The sequence below is a fragment of the Astatotilapia calliptera genome, chromosome 23, assembly GCF_964374335.1.
Source record: "Astatotilapia calliptera chromosome 23, fAstCal68.1, whole genome shotgun sequence".
Classification (NCBI taxonomy): Eukaryota; Metazoa; Chordata; class Actinopteri; order Cichliformes; family Cichlidae; genus Astatotilapia; species Astatotilapia calliptera.
The window spans coordinates 296,413-312,779 of record NC_137443.1 but is presented as its reverse complement, the minus strand read 5'-3'; the positions used below and the strand labels follow the sequence as shown (position 1 = coordinate 312,779).

At 42.7% G+C, this 16,367-nt stretch overlaps 2 protein-coding genes across 3 annotated transcripts; one reads left to right on the top strand and one right to left on the bottom strand.

Annotated features, from left to right (window-relative positions):
- Positions 1-91: 91 nt before the first annotated feature.
- actl6a (actin-like 6A) lies at positions 92-9,472 on the bottom strand. 2 transcript variants are annotated; one of them, XM_026159998.2, is made up of 14 exons: positions 9,274-9,472; positions 6,358-6,434; positions 5,523-5,697; positions 3,527-3,627; positions 3,209-3,306; positions 2,975-3,069; positions 2,149-2,255; positions 1,898-1,987; positions 1,763-1,824; positions 1,496-1,610; positions 1,295-1,375; positions 1,071-1,166; positions 825-911; positions 92-731 (listed from the first exon to the last, which is right to left on the bottom strand). In XM_026159998.2, exons 1-14 carry the CDS (start codon positions 9,296-9,298, stop codon positions 651-653), a joined length of 1,290 nt encoding a protein of 429 aa, XP_026015783.1. In that variant the 5' UTR covers positions 9,299-9,472; the 3' UTR covers positions 92-650. The 2 variants fall into 2 exon arrangements, with proteins under 2 accessions (XP_026015783.1, XP_026015784.1); XM_026159999.2 differs by lacking the exons at positions 5,523-5,697; positions 6,358-6,434; positions 9,274-9,472 and adding an exon at positions 4,884-5,048.
- Positions 9,417-13,092, top strand: aldh7a1 (aldehyde dehydrogenase 7 family, member A1). Its single transcript, XM_026159995.2, has 2 exons — positions 9,417-9,556; positions 10,987-13,092. Exon 2 carries the CDS (start codon positions 10,992-10,994, stop codon positions 12,618-12,620), a length of 1,629 nt encoding a protein of 542 aa, XP_026015780.1. The 5' UTR covers positions 9,417-9,556; positions 10,987-10,991; the 3' UTR covers positions 12,621-13,092.
- The last annotated feature ends 3,275 nt before the right edge of the window (positions 13,093-16,367 follow it).

Below are 16,367 nucleotides of genomic sequence, written 5' to 3'. Positions count from 1 at the left end.
GACCCCGACTCCGGTGTTCTTTACGCTCCTGTATGAAAACCCTCAGAACTTAAGTAACCAGTGGGCTATTGAGACTACAGCACTCAGTTAATCATTAAAAAAAAACAACTTTATTTGTAAAAGACCACATGAAGCCAATGACAAGCAAGACTGAAAATTAAATACAGATTTGAGTTAATACCAGTAAGCACAGGTAGGAACGGACTGGCCTTTACCTGTGACGACTTGACCTGCTACATAGGAAGAAAAAAAAGGTTCATGAACGAGACGATATTCACGTCAAACTAACAGGTTGTTTTTCCAAATACATCCTAATCATCCCAAGTTTACCATATCAGCATTCTGCACAAATCATTTTGGCTTCTGTACTCTGTCGTTTTGATCAGAAACTTGACTTTTTGATTCGAGGTTCCCACCAACAACTTACAGATAAGGCAACCGGCCGACTTTCAGGGAGCTCTCAGAGGAGCTGAAATTGCAGATGTTTGTTTTCTACAGCAAATCCCAGACAGGTGTATGGACAAACTCTGTTTTAAAAACAAGTCGTACAAAAATAAAACAGCGAGGTGTTCCTGAGTCTGGGTCAGAGGGGGGAACCATTCACGACGTTGAGCTTGCAGTGAAAAAGACGATGAGGATCGGGGGTCAAATCAAGGGCACTTCCTGTCCACGCACTGCTTTCCTCCCTCCTCATACTCCTGTTTGGAGATCCACATCTGCTGGAAGGTTCCCTGGAGGATGCAAGAAAAATGTTTAAAAGACTCTGAAAACACTTTAGTGCCTTTAATGTGGTACAGACATGAAGTCATTTTGTGTGTCCTTACCAGAGATGCCAGGATGGAGCCTCCTATCCAGGCGCTGAACCGGCGCTCCACTGTAGTGCTGTTTGCTATCAGCTTCAACCTCATACTCTGCAAAAGCACGCGATTAAAGATCTCTCAAAAAATGATGAACAAAATGTAGCAAATTTAAAATGGAAAGACAAACATTGCAGTACATCACTGACTAAAGCTAAAGATGGTACTGATAAAAACATATTTAGTGACATGCTGGCACTGGCTGATACTCACCGGAGGGGTTTTCTGGGAGAGTTCTCTGTTCAGTCGGTCAGTGAAGCCCTGAATGAGCGTGTTTCCACCAGTCACCACCACACTGCCATACAGACCCTTGGATAACAGTCACAGGTCAGTAAGTGGGGTTGTAGGGTTTAGGCACAGATACGAAGCACAAAAACTACTCAGATTACATAAAACGGTGTTTCTGAAAAGAAAATCCAGTTGAACGAGGTGCTTACAGGCCGGATGTCGATGTCGCACATTCCCACACTTGTTGTCACGACGTGGCCAACTCCTAGCATGGTGTTCCCAGACAGTCCCTAAAAGCGATCAAACACAAATGTTACATTCATAAATAAAAACATTTGACCACCTCAGAGCAATATACATTTAATCACCAGCGCCGTTCATTCATCCGGGACCTGCTGAGTAAAACTCACCTTAGCATTGGAGGGGTCAAACAGCCCCTCTGGGATCTTCAGCCTCTCTGCTCCAAAGTCACAGTTGTAGCCATTGGGCAGCTCATAGTGCACTGTGGGCATCTGGGCAGCAACCCTGATGAACAAAAGAAAAGGGGGGGAAAGTACTGAAATGTATCATATCGATCTATGTGTGAGTAAACATCTCTGGTTCTAATGTGACTCTTTTTCTAGTACAGCGTTAGAGTGAATCTGTTAAACTGAAGTACAGGATCAAACCACTCTCACTGTTCATCATATGGAGAGTCTGACACCTGCAGCACTGATGCCTGGAAGTCCTGGATTACACACTGGAAGAAAAAGACACACTTTCATTACCAAACATGTAATTATTATTACTGTGCTGCCGAGTTTGCTGCTTACATTACACATGTAGTTGTGCCAAGAGCGGGTGACTTGAGGTAGTTTCTCCTTTTTCTTCCAACTGGCTTGGGCTCCCTCCCGCACTGGATCCTGTATGGACAAACCCCCCCACTGTGGTTAGACACATGGCAATAAGGGCTTGAACCCAGTAATGTGGCAATGATGTGTAGAAAAGCCAGGCGTGGTAAATGTTGAGCAAAGTTAATCATTTAACATTCATCAAATGAAACAATCACTCCCACAGATCGTACCTTCGATGCAATCATGTAGGGAGGGATTATCTCCACATTTAGCTCCTGAAACAGCTCCCTGCACTGCATGCTCATGAAGTCTCCAGCCAGGGGCGACTTGACGATGCCTGTTGAGAGTGAAAGAGTAACGCAACTTCAATGACACGGTAACTTTGTAGGCACCGTAACACATATCATTTAAAAGCACTCAAAGACCGTAATGTGACTTCAGTAACACCCCATTTATCATTTTCTACAAAGACTGCACAGTAACAGTGACCCTGAATGGATCACTCCCATTCCTGCTGGATTTTGTCCTCAGCATAATTAATAAATCTGGTCTTATTAACTAATGAATAAAACCTGACTTTGCTTTTCTATTTGTCAGATATCCTGTTCTTCATTTATCTTTAGAAAGACAGTAAACAAAAAAGGCCACAGAAAATTTTTGTGGATGTAGTGAAAGAGGACACGCAGAGTGCTGCTGTGACAGAAAACAATGCTGCTTAGGAAAACGTTAGATGGACACACGATCCGCTGCAGCAATCCCTGAAGGAAGGAGCCCAAAGGAGGAGGGCAAGTACTTGACCAATCAGAAACGTTCACAGTAAATCCTGCTCCCAGTCTCACGATACCTTTGCAAAATAATCTCCCACAGTTCAAAAACATGCATGTTATGTTAACGGTCCATCCATCAGCCCTGCGACAGGCTGGTAACTTGTCCAAGGTGTACCCGCCTCCTGCGTTACGGCAGCTGGGATTGGCTCATCACAGCAAGCTGAGCTCTTCTGGTCAAACTGCAGTCCCTTTATGATTTTATGATGTGTATGTTACAATAGCTTCTCACCTTGCTGCAGAACATAGCCGTCGTGCACTGGAATTGCAGTAGTGTGTGTTGCACCACTGTCTAGAACCAGGCCTGTAGACCGCCCATTGGCAAAGCTTGTATGTTTAAAGTTAAAGAAATATGTGGTTTAAAGTCCAGCAGATGGCATGAAATTTCATCAGAGCTGTCTGTGATGATTAACTGAACGCACTGCTTTAGTGTCCGTCCTGGATGACGTGAAACAGTAAAGGATACGCAGAGAGCACGGCTGACTTGCAAAGGAAGAAGGCAGGAATGTTGTAATGCTCAAACATCAGCTCTGTTAGTTTCTCTCTCTTTGCTCGTGTGTTCCACTGCAAACACAGAACAGAAGTTAGCCCACTTACAACAAATCACTGCCAGATACACACAGATACCTGCAGATGGTGATGAGGGCAAGGACAGGAAACACACTCTTCACATGGCGCTGAGCTCAAATAGCTCAGATGTTAACATCAATGTGTCACATATTTATTTTTAAACAGAGTAGCAAATCAAACCGATTAATTTTTTGAGACTCAAAAGTTAACTCACCGACGCCTCTGACATGAGCACGGGGTGCAGGCTGGGTTCAGACTTGAAGTGCATCTTGTACGTGTGATCCAGAATAGCCTGGAAACTGTCCCAGTCCTCAACTAGAGGCAGAGTTAAGAGAAAACAAATGAAGGGCCTGGTAACTGCCAAACACCTCTGAAATCTTTTTTTATGTCACCGTACCTACATTAAAACATATGACAAAGCAATCACTTGTGCATAGAATAAGGTAGCCAAAACCATTTACATTTCATATGAAGAGCTGCAGCTTTTTGTTAACATTTACTAGTTTAAATTAAAAGACGTGAATATCAATCGTGGCTCAAGAGTTGGCAGTTCGTCTTGTAATCGGGCAGTCTCGGTCGTTGTGTCCTTGGGCAAGACACTTCACCCGTTGCCTGGTCAGAGGGGCTGGTGGCGCCAGTGTCCGGCAGCCTCGCCTCTGTCAGTGCACCCCAGGGTGCCTGTGCCATCACCAGTGTGTGAATGTGTGTGTGAATGGGTGGATGACTGGGTGTAGTGTGAAGCGCTTTGGGGTCCATAGGGACTAAGTAAAGCACTATACAAATACAGACCATTTACCATAAGCAAATAACAGCAACGTTGTCATGCTAAGGCTTTGCAGTCTCTGTGGATACAGACCTCAAAAAGCCCCTTCATCAACACTATCATGTGTGTTGGGTCAGATGGTGGAGAAATTGGAGCAATTATAATTTTTTTTAGATAATAATTTGAGCACCAGGCACCATTTTTCCAGGTTAGCCCTCTAAGGGAGACTCTGGTCCCACTGTGCTCTTCTGCTGCAATTAAGATTTGTGTCACACTCATCTCTAAATAGCCTGAGAAACTCCAGTGGACCAGATTCTGATGAGCATCAGCAGCTAGGTCAGTGCACTGGGGCACTTGCCATCACTAATACTTTGGGTAAATGCTTTAAAAAGTGTCAACACCATCAGTGGACTGCAATCACTTAATACTTTAACTGGCAAAAGCCATTTATTATCTGTGAATAAAGCCACTACAAACAAACATGGCCATTACAATTTTTAGTTGTCCAACAGTCCAAAACCCAAATATAGAAGCAAACTGCTGCGATGTTAGAGCCTGAAATGGCTTAGTTAAATGAATTATATGAAAAAAAACTAACAGTAACTTTATGTCACTTCTGATACTAATAAATGTTCAAGTAAGTAAATCTGAAAACTAAGTAAAGGGCATTTAGGGCAAATGAATAATTGTTTCACCCAAAGAACAATCAAAAGATCAGTCGATGACGTGAACAACCATAAACTGCAAATATCTGAAATTTCTAATAAGGAAAGAAAACTGTTCAGCTGACCAGAACATAAAAACGAACCTCTAAAGCTTAGTCCGCTCCAGCATACAAACACCATCGCAGAAGAGCCAAATCACCAATTTAGTCTTTTTTAAACCAGTTTAGTTCATTTACAGCCCTGCTGCTCACTGGGGAACCAGACCAACAGCAGCAGCAACAGCCCTGGTTGGTGACCGTTAAACTGAAATCCAAAGTTTTTCAAAATAAGCCCAAACACAGTTTGGGTTATTCCGCACATGCCCCGTTATGACACAGACACTGCAGTAAACCACAGATTGCAGAGGGCTTGGCTTCCATCAGGAGAACACTGCACACCACAGCTGATGCTGATGAGCTGCCTTGAGCTTCAAATAATCTCATTAATATTCATGATGCGCTCCAGTCATATATATATATACACGTCAGCCAGGGTTTAACGAGCTCGCCAATGAAGTCGTTGTCAGACCAAAACAGACTAATTATGGATTTGGATCAAGCAGGCCAGATTATACACATTCACATTTGCATCAGAGATCAAAACCTGTTCCGTGTTTTCCAACAGCTCTTCTTCCCATTTATTTAAATCCTTTTTTACAATATACATATGAAAAGATCAAGGCCAGTCTTTTATGTACAGGTGAAAAAAGTCCTATTCTCCAATCACTTGGACTAAACGCTTACTCATGCCATTCTTGAGCGGAGACATGACCTCCATGTTCTCTCTGGGTACCCTCAGCTGATTGGTATCAATATAGTAGGTGGTGCCGCTCTGCTTGCCCTTGTCACCATCAGTCTCCATGGGTGTGCTGCCATCCTCTCGGTCAAGAGTCACACCTATTACTGTGGGAAAGTCCGCCTGAGATGGGACAAAAGAAACAAAACACACCAAATTACAGGTTAAGGCTGTTTGCAAGAGCCTGATTTCGGACCAGCATAACAACAGAAATTCACAAAAACTCCTTTCACAAAGTTAGTCATCCTCCTTTGCAGTGAGTGAATGAATTGACATTTTTGTGGAACACTGAGGTGCCATAATGTGATGCAATCCCTCCTGAATTATGAAGACAAACAGTTGGGAAATTTTCAAAAGTACCTGATTTGAATCTGGCCGTTTTTGACCAGTTTATTATGCAAAAACTGTATTTACAGTGTCTAGCTAAATGCTGAGAGGATTTTCAGAAGAAGAGGGTTATGTCAAAAGCAGAAAGAAAAAACATCTTTTAAATGGTAGAATTTGTGCTTCCATATAATCTGCTGATAGGCGATTAGTGTCCATCTGTAATGTCTTACATTTATTCACACAAGATTCATTTTATCCCTCAGGACTTGCACGTAAACCAGAGGAAACAGAAAAAGGAAGTATTCTGGAATAATCTGAACTCAATTTATGCCTCCTGCCTCCAAGGTGACTCCAACCCTGATTTCTCATCATTGCCGTTCCCCCAGAGGGATGTTGAAGATGCACAGAGGAAGAAAAGACACGTTGTTAATAAGGTCATTCGAGTGAGCCACTTACCTTGGGACAGTCTTCTCCTGCGTAGCCAGCTCTTACAGAATAAGAGCCAATGTCAAACACCAATGCTCCCACCTCATCTGCAGAAATAAGGGAAGGGCTGCGATTGAACATTTTTCGAATGAAGTTATGCACAAAATATGGGGGAACATTTTATTCCTGTAATTTGTACACAATGCGGGCAAAAGTATTGGGCTACACATCTTAATCTTTGAGTTCATGCATTTTCACTGCCACAGGTTTATAACATCAAGCTCCCAGCCATGCAGCCTTCATAAAATCTGTAAAAAAAAACATGGGTCTTTGTAAAGAACTTATTGATAAATTAGACAGCAAATTATTTGAGACGTTCAACAATCTCTCCCAGAGTGATTGCAGTCAATGCACATCAGACTGCAACTGTTTGCAGAAAGGTTGCCACCAACAAGGTGAGATGTGCCTCCTTATTGATAGTATTCCCAGAATATTTTAATTTATTTAATAAAAGATTTATATTTAGTGTCACTGGATCGATACAATATCCCCACGCAAAACATCGCAATACTATGCTGTATCAATCTTAAATAATCATTAACCTCCTAAGACCCGAACTCTTCCACGGCATGCATTTTTGATTTCTCTTTGATATTTGGGCTGATTGGGATCCAATGAATGTAAAATATATATATAAATTACTAGAATTTTGTTTTACCTGATTTTTTGTTTCTAAGAAAAATGAGAACCATATATGAGGATATTTGTTTAAAATTTCGATAGAACAGTAGCAGTATAATGTCCTCATGAGTGGATTTCAGGCCCTTGTAGAGCAAAATTGAGTATTTTGGTCTAAATAACCCAAAATGTGATGTCTTCATATGTGGACGCCAGGTCCTAAGAGGTTAAATACATTGAAGCTATCTATAAAGTGAGGTATCAAATACAAATTATATTACTTATATGTGTATATGCGTGCATGTGCGTTGTTTGTTGTTGTTTCTGTTCTTTTCTCCTCCCTCACCCAGGCAGCTGTCCCCACCTGTATGAAGACTGCCACCATCATCCCAGTCCCCAAGAGCTCTGCTGTGACAGCCAGTAGCCATCATGCCGATGGTCACGAAATGCTTTGAGAGGCTGATTATGGCCCACATCAAAGCCACCATCAGAGTCACTTCAGACCCACACCAGTACGCCTACCGGAAGAATCGATCCACAGAAGATGCCATCTCTTCTGTGGTTCACACCACCCTCACCCACCTGGAGCAGAAGAATTCCTACGTCTGTTTGCTCTTCATGGACTTCTTCTCCGCTTGCAATACAATTATCCCGCAGACACTTGTTGACAAATTACTGACCCTGGGACTGAGCTCCTCTCTTTGTAACTGGGTCCTGGACTTCCTGACCAACAGACCGCAGTCTGTGAGGATCCACAACGTCTCCTCATCTTCCAGAGTCCTCAGCACTGGCTCCCCTCAGGGCTGTGTGCTAAGTCCCCTCCTGTTCACGCTGCTTACATATGACTGCTCACCCATCCATCCAAGCTGTGTTATTATAAAGTTTGAGGACGACACAGCTGTGGCTGGTTGCATCACAAACAATGATGAGACCAGTTACAGGAAGGAGGTGGAACACTTGGAGGACTTTTGCAGGAAAAACAATCTCTGCTTAAATGAGAAGAAGACGAAGGAGATGGTTGTGGATTTCAGGAGGGGAAGACACACACCCCTGCACGTTGGAGGATCTGCAGTCGAAGTAGTACCCAGCTACAAGTACCTGGGTACGTACCTGGATAGCAACCTCACCTTGAAAAAAAACACTTCCAGCCTGATCAGGAAGGCTCACCAGAGCCTCTACTTCCTGAGGAGGTTGAAGCGTGCGGGAATGGAGAGCTCAGTCCTCATCTCCTTCTACAGATGTGCGGTGGAAAATGTTCTGTGCTCTGGCATCAACGTGTGGCACAGAAACTGCACTGTGGCAGAGAGGAAAGCTCTACAGAGGGTGGTGAAGGCTGCACAGAGAGTTGTCGGAGGCAGCCTCCCAACCGTCACAGACATATACACCTCCAGATGAATGAAGGACCCCACTCACCCAGCACATACATTCTTTGTCCCCTCAGGCAGGAGGCTGAGGAGCATTAAATACAAAACCAGCAGACTGAGAAACAGCTTCATTCCAGAAGCTGGGAAACTTCTCCATGCATAATGGACAAGAACTGTTATTGTAGCACCTTAACCACTACTGACACTGTCACTTTATCAATGCTGGTCATCATGCCCTTTGCTGCTAAAGTATTTATTTACACCTATATTTATACCCACACTCTATACTGGTACTCAGCTTGTTGCACTCTACTTATAATATTATTTATTGTATTGTCTTATTAGCTCCTTGAATCCTTTCTAAGCATCTTACTATAAGCCGCATGCGTCACTAATGAAGAGGTCTATTCGGTACCTACACGTTTATAACAACTGACACCGGCTACCCGGAGGAACTATGAAGTTATTCTCTGTAAAACACAGGAACGACAGGATGGGTCATCAGTATGTCTTTGCAGGGTCTTTGTATTGGGTTTATCGCGATGAGAGCCTCGGTATCGTCATAACTACCGTTATTTTTACCGTTACATAACATAAACGGTATTTGTTCGTGAGCTCGGCAAGCCCATTTTCATTCATTTCCTTGCTAGCTAGACGACACCGGCTGAGTGACTTGTATAACACTTCACGTCTGCACGACTAAGCACCTGTGATATCTATATATTTGAACAGCCCTAAACACATGAGAATTAAAATGGACACAAGACTATATCGCTGACCAACTACGAAGCAGAACTTTAGCATAGCTAGCATAACGAGCTAACTAGCTACAAAGCTGGCTAACTCCAACCAGGGACAACGTGGACGACAGTTGTGTATAAAATCAGCATATTATCATACTCACCACCACCGTACACTCCACCACTCATCCTCTAAGTTATAACGACAGTAACTTTAACAATATATGTTATTACAGGAGAAACACAACCACAAAGCGATTAATCACAACAAAGGAAATCTGCTAGCATGCATCAGTCCAACAAAGCGGGCTCCACAGTGCTTCGAGACAGCTGTCCAATCAGAGAGCAGCAATTCTCAGTACTTCCGTTTCCACGGTGATAGTCGGAAGTGACTGCGAGTACTTCCATGCTTTGGAGTGGACGTGGCCCTGAGGATTTCATATCGACGTGAGTTAAAACTCGTCATAAGTGTCTCAAATGTAACTTTAAAGATTAAAAATCGATGCACGGATCGTGCACGTGCAGACTTGATGAGTACACGCTGGTGTTGGTGAATGAAAAGTGGAGGACCTTGAGTCACGGTCACGGTCAGACTCAAAACATTGACTGTTCTAAGCGAGCATGTCCACGCTGAAAAAGCAGCAGCGCTGTTGTACGGACACGCTTATATTAGAAAATCGGAAATGCAATCCTTAGATTACACGTTATGCGTCATCATTGTCCAGCTTTTGCAGCTCAATCCAAGTTTTCCAGCCTCGTGTTTGTCCGGTGTTGGGTTAATTGCGCAAGCGCACGGTGGAAATGGTTAAGGAACTTGCTGGACAGTAGCAGAGTAGCCTCAGGAAAGGTGTTTATATAACTGTGCCTCTTCTCGATTTCTAATTACTAAAATACACTTTTTATGTAATATGTAGGTTCATACATGTCGCAATAGTGATGTTTACCATGTTATTAATTCAAAGTTAATATGAATATATCTTTATTTTATGGATTACTTATGAGGCCCAGTTGGCTCTTGTTTGTTAACAACCTGCAATATTAGACCAAGACAGTAACACTGGTTGTGCGATAAAAAGCATGTATTTTTGTTATTGATTAATTTAAATCAATTTGCTTTTTTTTTTTCCATCCATAAAACATCAGAAAATTGGAGATAGCTCTGTTGTTTCAAGGTGGTATCATCAAAATGTTCCTTTGGCTAATAATGACACATCAATAAGAGTATGTTTACTTTTTAAAGAGTATGAAACTTAGCACTTGTTAATTTTTTTTGCCTTAATGTTAGCTATAGGTTCATTGGTTGATTTATAGATTAATTAATGAGTTGAATTAGTTGTAGTAACAAAGTCAACACAGTCCGGTGGGTTACACATTCACCTAACAGAGTCTCTCTGAGACTTCGTCAGAAAGGCCACTCTTTACAAAAATCCGACAGCCAGCACTGCCTGCTGTGGTGACCCTTTGTGAATACAGGGAGCAGCTGAAGGTCGCTTCGTTAATAATAACGTCTTGCATTACAAGACCTACATTATGTTCACATTTTTATTTTTGTGGAAAGTTATGAAAAATAGCTCATTTTATTAGATCTAAATATTTAAAGCCAAATGTTAAATGTTGCAGTGAAGCTGGCGGCTCATCACCCTGTAGGGGAAAAATATCAAACCTTTTTGGGTCTTTTCAGCCTTTCAAATGTAGTTTAGGTTTTTTGCTGCCTTTATATAACTTTAAGCTCCATTGTTGTATGGAGGATTTAAGACATCTCTTTTAGGTCTAGAATGTAGTTTTCATTCCTTTTTTCACTTTAAAGCTGAAATGTCAATAATTATTTCTGAATTCTCTTTAGTGCAAAATAAATTTTTAACTTTGCTTCCTTCCAGCATTCATGCAGCGCTGCACCACACTGACCCTTGCTCGGCACAGCAGGCTCCTCTTAAGAAGTAAATTTGCACTTGCCCAGTGCCAGCAGTCAGCAGCTATGTCAAGTCTCCTGATCAACCAGCCCAAATACGCGTGGCTCAAAGAGCTGGGTTTGTCTGAGGACAACCCAGGTGTTTACAACGGTAGCTGGGGAGGTAGTGGGGAGGTTATCACGTCATACTGCCCTGCCAACAATGAGCCGATTGCCAGAGTTACCCAGGCTACTTTGGCGGAGTATGAAGAGACTGTTCAGAAGACGAAGGAGGCTTGGAAGTTGTGGGCAGACATTCCCGCTCCTAAAAGAGCGGAGATTGTGAGACAGATTGGGGATGCATTGAGAAAAAAGATTAAAGTACTTGGAAGTCTGGTGTCACTGGAAATGGGCAAAATCTATGTTGAGGGAGTTGGTGAAGTTCAGGAGTACGTTGACGTCTGTGATTATGCAGTTGGTCTGTCTAGAATGATCGGCGGGCCCATCCTGCCTTCAGAGAGACCGGGTCACGCCCTCATTGAACAGTGGAACCCAGTCGGCCTGGTCGGCATTATCACCGCCTTCAACTTCCCCGTAGCTGTCTACGGCTGGAACAACGCCATCGCTCTGACCTGCGGCAACGTCTGCCTCTGGAAAGGAGCTCCGACCACTCCTCTCACAAGTGTTGCAGTTACCAAGATCGTGGCTGAGGTGCTGGAGCAGAACAATCTCCCTGGCTCAATCTGCTCCATGACCTGTGGCGGAGCAGATATCGGCACGGCCATGGCAAAGGATGAGCGTGTGGATCTGTTGTCCTTTACTGGCAGCACTTATGTTGGCAAGATGGTGGCCATGATGGTGCAAGAAAGGTTTGGGCGCAAGCTGCTGGAGCTCGGTGGCAACAACGCCATTATCGTGTTTGAAGATGCTGACCTGAATCTCGTGGTGCCCTCTGCCGTCTTCGCTTCCGTCGGAACCGCTGGCCAGCGCTGCACCACAACCAGGAGGTTGATGCTGCACGAGAGCGTTCATGACACAGTGGTTGAAAGCCTCGCCAAGGCCTATAAACAAGTCCGCATCGGAGACCCCTGGGACCCCAGCACCCTCTATGGTCCTCTGCACACCAAGCAAGCTGTCGAGCAGTACCTGGCTGCCATCGAGCAGGCAAAGCAGCAGGGCGGCACTGTGGTGTGTGGAGGAAAGGTGATGGACCGTCCTGGAAATTATGTGGAGCCCACCATCATTACAGGACTGGCTCATGATGCCTCTATTGTCCACACCGAAACCTTTGTCCCCATCCTGTATGTCCTGAAGTTCAAGACAGAGGAGGAGGCATTTGCCTGGAACAATGAGGTGAAGCAGGGTCTGTCCAGCAGCATCTTTACCAAAGATCTAGGCCGGGTTTTCCGTTGGCTTGGCCCCAGAGGGTCAGATTGTGGCATCGTAAATGTCAACATTCCCACGAGCGGAGCAGAGATCGGAGGAGCTTTTGGTGGGGAGAAACATACAGGCGGTGGAAGAGAGTCAGGCAGTGATTCATGGAAGCAGTACATGAGGCGCTCGACATGCACAATCAATTACAGCAAGGATCTTCCTCTGGCCCAGGGAATCAAGTTTGAGTGAGCCAGCCGGCTTTAAGCGTCGATGAGCCCCGAGGACAACACTAAATAGTTTGAATGGCCAAGTGAAATGCATGGTAATGCATTTGCATTCAGAAAGGTCAGCTTGTGTTTAGATCTGTCTCAGTCACATAGGATAAGTGTATCTGTATGAATGTAGTTTAAAAATATTCTGGATTTAAAACAGTTTCAGGAGTTTTTGTTCAAGGTTAAATTTTCCCCCAAATGTGTGCACCTTTCTACAAGCACTTAATGAAGTTTGGCTAATCGATCAATTACAATCGTTACATTTTGGAAGAAAAACTAGACAAAGTTGTAAATGTGTCGATCGTTGCAGTTCACCATTAACAGAAATGTTGCGTAGTCAACACTGGCTGTTTTGCACCCAGTTAACACATGAATATACTGTAATTTCTATAATACACAGTATTTTCCAGGCAACCAAACAACAATAAAAGGCAATGGGTTGACATGTGTACTGTCTGTGGATATTTCGTATTTTAATGCTTTCACTGAGAGAACCCAAGTGCAATAGTCAAATCCCAGTAAAATTTGGATCATGAACATATATCTTCTTCTTTAAACAAATAATGTGTGCTGTAATAATTTCCATGTTCGACATGCACTGACAAGGAAGTTACTCCCGTGACTTGGGCCTGTCCTGGAACACAGACGCTCAGTTAGATTTGGATGGGGGGTTAGAGGCCAGGTCAGTGCCTTTTTGGCTCTTTGGTTTATAATAAACAACCATGAAATTGTTCTTCAGTGGAAAAAGCATTGTCGGTGCATTTTTCCCACGCTGGGCGAAAAGGTGACTGGGAAAATCTCTCTGCAGGTACACATCAGTGTAATGTCCAATAAAGGCCAGGTTTTGTGAAAAAGTTGGAAAGAGATGATCAAAGTTATTAGCCTGTTGCATTTTAATGTGACTGACTTTGAAAATGAAAGTTTTTAGTTGAGCTCTGCTCCATCTTATTTTTTTTAGAATTACAATCCTGGATTTTAGTTAAGATGTACACAGAGGGACGAGAAGATAAAAATCATATATAAACAAGCAGCGTACATATTTATTATATTTGACATGGTTTAATTTTATGGAACTTTGCAGCTGCTGATTACTGCGATGATTCAGTCGACATGGTATGATATGCTCTGAGCACTGTTTAAATACTGTCACGTTGTTGGGTACAACAAAGGGACATCTGTTGAACTGCTCGTTAATGCAAATATCAGACAGTCACAAGGCAGCAGCTCTATTTAGGCATGTAGACACATCCAAGCATCAGAATGGGGAAGAAAGGTAATTTTGAGCGACTGAGCCAGACTGTTTTAATCTAATAAGAAGCAACTCAAATATCACTAAGGTAGGCAGAAGAGCATCTCTGAACAACCAGCACCCCTGATGCTACACCTGATGCTACACCTGATGCTACACCTGATGCTACTCTCGGCAAGAACAGGTAACAACTCAGCCTCACCATAACTGGCAACGGAATATTGGAAAGATGCTAGCTGGTCCGATGAGTCTTCTGTGTGACATCCAGATGGTGGGGTCAGATGTTGGGGTGAATGACATGAAAGCATGGATCCACTGTGCTTTCTATTAATGCTTCAGTCTGCTGGTACTCTAATAGTGTGAGGGATGTTTTTATGGCACACTTTGGACCCCTCAGTACCAACTGATCATTTAACCACACCCTACCTGAGTGCTGTTGCTGACCGTGTCCATCAGCAACAACACTCAGCGGTTGCTAAAGGAAATAGCTCGCCTGTATTAGCACAGTGTAGCCGTCTTCTGCTTCCAGCAGGAGAGTGAGCTGTGGCACAAAGCTCGGGTAATCTCAAACTGGGTTTTTGAACATGACAATGAGTTCACTGTACTCAAATGACCTCAAGTCACCAGATCTCAATCCATTAGAGCACCTGTGAGATTTAGTGGAACAGACGTCACGCATTTGCTGCTATTATGTAAAAATGGACCACAATCTCAGAAGGATGCTGTTGAATCGACCCATTTCATTTTTGTCTTAGAATATTCTAAACCGTTACAGAAAGGAAGCACATACTGGACAAAAGTGTTACTGTGGGAATGGATCATTTACAAAAATGGTGTAGACATGAGGCAGTGTATAAGCAAGTATATACAGGCTGTGTATGAATAGAAGTGCGTTTCTGCCATTAAAAATAAATCTTAAAAAATTTACCAGGTAAAGCAATTAAGCAGTAATTTTCTCAGTTTTGAGTTATTGTGTTGGATATTTTTAAATTGAAATTCTAAGAAATTAACTCAAAATTTTGACTCACAAATGGAAAAAAAAAGGTTTTTTTTCAGTGACAGAAACAAGTTTTCATATACAGGAATGGTAAAATAAGAAGTCACACAGATGTCTCAAACTATAAATGCTCATGTTTGAAGATGCGCGTCAGAATCATGTCAAAGGTTGATGAGTATTTTGGAGCCAATTTTGTTTATGCTGTTCTTCTAGGAAGCCCTGTATGAAAACACGTGTGGCCACCTGCCAAGGGACCTGCAACAAGTTTTTTGGTGGGAAAGTAAAAAAAACTGGGATTATTCTTTCATTTCTATTTATTTACCTTCTTCAGCTAGTACTGAAGAAATCAACTCTGTCCCTTTAATAGAAAAATTACTCCATCAGCTATCCTTTGTCTCCCCCCCATATATCATCACCCTCCCACTCAGTAGCTCTCCATCCTCTAGCTCTCCATTTGCTGCTCCTCCTGGCAGCATCTACACTCACGGCTGAAAGGAAGAACTGAAACCACGGCGCTCTGTGCGACTCATAATCCATGCCATTTAGGACATATGCAGAAACAGCCACTTCCCCTCCTCATCTGCACTGGAAAAGGTAGAAAAGCTTTCATTCTTTTTTTTTTTTTAATGTCAAGCTTTTTGATTCACAGCAATGATGTATTGGCGCAGTAACCTCTATATTTACCAGGGAAAATGTACTTACTCAGGAATACTGTATACATTTAAGTACAAATGAGAATATTCCTACTGTTTTAATATAATATTTAAATATTTTTTTACATAGAAAAATCATGTTTCCAAGGCTAAAGTCTGCAGTATAAACCTTACTAAAACTCAGATATTTTTCTGGCACTTAACTCACCTTTTGGTGTTTGCAGTGTAATAGAGGAAACGCTGGTGACTGTGGTGTTTAGTGAGGTTGTGAACTCAGACTTTGTACCTGGTATAAAGTTGGTTTTGAGGCAGTGCAGAGGTGAACTGTAGATCTTATCTCATGTTAAAAATCTGTGGTGCACCAAAATGTCAAGTCAAAAAAAAAGGGAAAGAAATAGTGTGCTCGTGGTAATAAATTAATGATCATGTGGCGTTGGAGGGTTGAAGCTGTTTGGCGGCCTCTGCAAAGGGTGGTATTAGCACACCAAGGTTATTCCTCACTCCCCCAATACTGATGTGTGATCGACTTCTTTGGAAACTCATAGCATGTTGGTTCATGCTTTGTGCTGCTTGTTGCACCCCTGGTTTACAGAAGTGTCTGGGATTCCCCTGGACCGAAACACTCTCACTTCTTCTGTTTGCACATTTCCTCCGCAGCTTCTCCCTAAATCAAAAGATTAAGGGTTGCTCTTCCTTAATGTAATTGAGGGTGTCGTTTGATTAATAAATGTGGAAATTGTGTACTTTTGAAACCCACAGTGAAAATATAGCATCAAAAAATATGCGGCTTTTCAACAAATAGATAAATTTTTGGACACTAGTACA

What these genes read in the sequence shown, in the direction of transcription:
- actl6a (XM_026159998.2), bottom strand. Translation starts at nt 9,298, where the DNA reads ATGAGTGGTGGAGTGTACGGTGGTG. An exon ending in TGGTGGAGTGTACGGTGGTG is followed by an intron (nt 6,435 to 9,273) that starts GTGAGTATGATA and finishes TTATTTCTGCAG; the next exon opens with ATGAGGTGGGAGCATTGGTG. An exon ending in GCTCCATCCTGGCATCTCTG is followed by an intron (nt 732 to 824) that starts GTAAGGACACAC and finishes TGCATCCTCCAG; the next exon opens with GGAACCTTCCAGCAGATGTG.
- aldh7a1 (XM_026159995.2), top strand. Translation starts at nt 10,992, where the DNA reads ATGCAGCGCTGCACCACACTGACCCTTGCTCGGCACAGCAGGCTCCTC.